Genomic DNA, 3,749 nt, shown 5'->3' with positions numbered 1-3,749 from the left:
ATATACATTTGAATAACTAAAAAATCATAAAATTACCATATTGATACCATAGAATTCTACTATAATATATACTCTAAAAAATATGGAATTTTGAGCAGACTAAAGACACACCCTACCTTGTTGAAATATTGGTTCAAAAGAAAAACGGTGCCAAGCCTATTAAAATGGCCGAGTAAGCCACTAAGGTTACATTCTGAGCTTCTGATTTGTTAATCGTGTCATACATAGAAGTAAGTGTTTCCAAAACTGGAAAAAGATGGGTGGGGTGCCACTGTGTTTGATTTATTACGTGAGCAATAACTAAGGAAATTGAAAAGATAAGAGGCTCTTATTTTATTTTCTAGCTTGTCAATATCGGTAATTTGAGTTTCTAATTCATACAAAACTATAGACTTAGTATTTTGACTTTACAAACATTTAATTTGAACCAATGCTGCATTCGGCATACCACGTGACACACAAAAATCGATGTTTATCTGTGTTTTTTAATATTTGCTTTTAAATCAAGAAAGTGAGTAATATATAATTCCAAAACTTGAATTATAATCTACAGCTTGATACCAAAGTTATTGACATAAATTCATGAAATAGTAGTTCAATAACATTTTGAATGCGAGTCAACAAATGAGATGACATGGCCTTTCACCCATGACAATCTTGAAAGGGTTAACCAGCTAATTGTACTTTCCTAGCTCTTGACCTTATTTTGTAACACAGGCATCTTTTTACTTACTCCCTTGCTTCATGTATATGTTCACTTAAAAACTCAGAAAATCATTATAACTTCTTTCTTAAACTTTTTAAAATGCTAAAATACTGATGCAATTGTAAAATTCCTTAAAAATATCCAATTGCTTCACAACCAATCAGTCTTTCTTCTTCTCTTTTCTGCTTACACTATTCTCTCTCTCATTTTTGTTGTTGTTTAACAAACTCTCGTAGTTCACCATCTTTAAGCTCAAGTCACTCACCTCTCTCTCTTCTTTTATCAAAGGCAGACAACATGGTTATATAGTGTGGTTGTGACCTCTTCAATATTTTAGCCACTACTACAGCTGTGCATATATATAGGCCTATTTCCATTGTCCATCTTATTTTACCACTGCTTACCTCTGTATAATCCTGGTGGGCTCACCAAATTTCAGGTTTTTAAAACAAGTGGATTACGTGCTGTCCATTTATTGTTGAAATTTATTGCCAACAATTCACAGACACCTACTACTGTAAAGAATCCCCGCCTCTATAATACCTGACAAATGTAGATTGTCAACCTTTTGACTGATAGGTAGAATGCAAGTGGGGTAAATCTGGATTGTGTTGTTTCTTCCATCTTCTTAACCTATCATATTTCCAATTGGCCAAATGTCAGAATATTCACCAACAACTAATAAGTTTAGGTTTAGTCAGGTGTCAGTAAAATCTAGTTTGATTGGCTTTCCTTTGTCACAGTATCCTGCTTTTGACATTTTTACAATTATAGAAGATGGTTGAATTGTTTCAATGGCAGTAAGAAGACATGCATTCAAGGTGACAAGTTTTGAAAAATTATAGTTAAAATTATTGAAAGAAATGAGTCTGGTAAAAAAAAACTGACAAAGCTGTAAAAAAAAAGAATTTTCAAAGGGCCTGGTTAGAAAGAACCATGTAAGTTTCATTATTTATTGGAAACTGGAAACATGTATGTACTTTATTCCCCTTTTAAATCTATTAATGTTTTTCTAATTTGTTGAAAATGTATTGATTTGCCCTGGGCCTGACTGGGTGCCTGTGGCCCTATGACCTCTAGCTTTTTCAACTGTTTTTTCTCTCTTTCCCATTTTCATGCCTAGAAGTTACAAAACTTAAAATAGTTTATTTTCATTTGTATACTAGTCAAGTAAACAAAGCAAGAAAGTTCGGTTGTATGAACTAAAACTGTGCAATACTGTTTAGTCAGCTTTATGGAAACTGTTGTTATTGAGCTTATTTGTTCCAGTTAAATAAATTATTTATCAGCAAAGATTGTACTGTTTACGAAAGTGATAGACTTCCCCTGGTGGGTCAGTAGTAAGTTTATGGAAATTCTAGCATTCAATGCACCAGGGTGGATAGAGTACACATAGCTCTTTATTTAGATTTGCATTAAGAAGAATATTAAAAGTGATGGACATTATTTGTCTTTTTCTAGGTTATTCAAAGTTCACAGGTATGAAAGACAGAATTCATCAATATTTGATTTCAATTGCTCAAAGCTTCTAGTTAGTGAAAATTTCACCATTTAATGTCTTTTACATTTGTACCTGGAATAGGCATGGATATTTATTTGCCTAACGTAAGTACAAGAAACATTAGGTGTGACTATTGCAGTAACCTTCCAGTAAAGGCAATGTGCAGTTTAACAGAATTACTTGTTGCTGTATGTACCAAGAAAGTAGACATGCATTGCACTGATTTTTTTATAGATATACTAAAATTTTATTAGAATTTTCAATACATGAAATATACCATTGTTTAAAAATTTATCAACCTGGACAACTATAATAGAAACAAAAAGTACGGTATGTCATATTATATATAGAAGAATCTTGGGTTTATGACATGCTTCACAAAAAGCAGTTGGAAGGTCAATTACAAGAATAAAAATGTGTTATCTTTAAGCCTTAGTTTACAGAAAATGTGTAATTGTGATACATCATTTACAAGACTGAAATGATAAATAGGAATTTATACCCTACATTTTATTCATTTGATTTCATTTTTGCTTCCTGATATTCATAATTAAGTGGCAGTTTATAAACTGTTTTGATGCAAAAACAAAATTATTATATCAAACTCTGTGTTAGTTAACAAAAGTAACTTTTTGTACATAACAACTATTCTATACTATAAGATTAATGTTTATTATTATTTTACCCAATGCAAATTTACCCATACCGTGCACAATATTTATTTCCTTGGTTTCATAGGAGCTAGTGTGTGTGTGTGTCATTTGCCATGGAGATATACTATACATAGGCATATGTTTGTCTAGAAATTAACTCCTAATGGCCAGTTTCTTCAAATTAATTTAACTATTTTCAATATATTATCTAACTTATACTTCAAGTGTTTTGAAAATCTGGGTCTCACCCACAAACATGGTGGTGAGAGTTTGTAAAGTAGGCACTAAGACGGTATCAAGGGGAAATCTGAAGTTGCTGTGAAACTCATAAAAATGGGAAAATAAATAAAGTAAGGGATCCTTCATGGATAAACCCAAGAACCCTTAAAAGTTTCATTATGATCAGAGGTTGCAAAGATGGAAAATATTTGACACAGACCCAAGTCACTTCAATTTAGATATAACATGGTGATAAAGTAAGATTTTTTTCCTTGTAAAAGTTGCATATCTGTTCTGGGTTTTTATAGGAAAGCCATCGACAGAGAAGTGTATTATCTATAGAAAACGTTCAACTGGAGGAGAATTCTCAACAGATTAATGCAGACAACAAAGCTTTGAAAGAAGAGTACAAACAAGTTTTGAAACAATGTCACACATTAGAGATGCAGTTAGAAAAGACTCATCTGGAGAAGAATGATAACAGAAAGTTAATGAACAAATTGTTATTTTTGGTTAGTTTGGAATTTTCAGTCAATTAATGATTTCAAAATATAACTTAATTTATATTAGGTCATCAAGAAATTGATGTCCCTTTTTTTTTAGATGAAAAATCCTGAACAACTTGTATATCAAAACAAAACATTTAGTAAATGAAATAGTCCTCATTCTT

The 3,749-nt window shown here is 31.5% G+C and overlaps 1 protein-coding gene across 5 annotated transcripts in view; it reads left to right on the top strand.

Annotated features, from left to right (window-relative positions):
- Positions 1-3,749, top strand: part of LOC106468680 (centrosomal protein of 89 kDa-like) — a 121,237-nt gene that overhangs the window by 99,985 nt on the left and 17,503 nt on the right. For all 5 annotated transcript variants that reach the window (XR_002612694.1, XM_022397043.1, XM_022397045.1 and 2 more), the window contains exon 13: positions 3,388-3,591. Coding sequence is in view for 4 of the 5 variants with exons in the window: in XM_022397043.1 (XP_022252751.1) it covers positions 3,388-3,591 (204 nt within the window). In the remaining variant the exon portion in view is untranslated. The remainder of the gene's footprint in view (positions 1-3,387; positions 3,592-3,749) is intronic.

This window comes from Limulus polyphemus, unplaced genomic scaffold (assembly GCF_000517525.1).
Source record: "Limulus polyphemus unplaced genomic scaffold, Limulus_polyphemus-2.1.2 Scaffold3110, whole genome shotgun sequence".
NCBI lineage: Eukaryota > Metazoa > Arthropoda > Merostomata > Xiphosura > Limulidae > Limulus > Limulus polyphemus.
The sequence above is the reverse complement of the archived record's forward strand: the minus strand, read 5'-3'. Positions and strand labels throughout refer to the sequence as shown.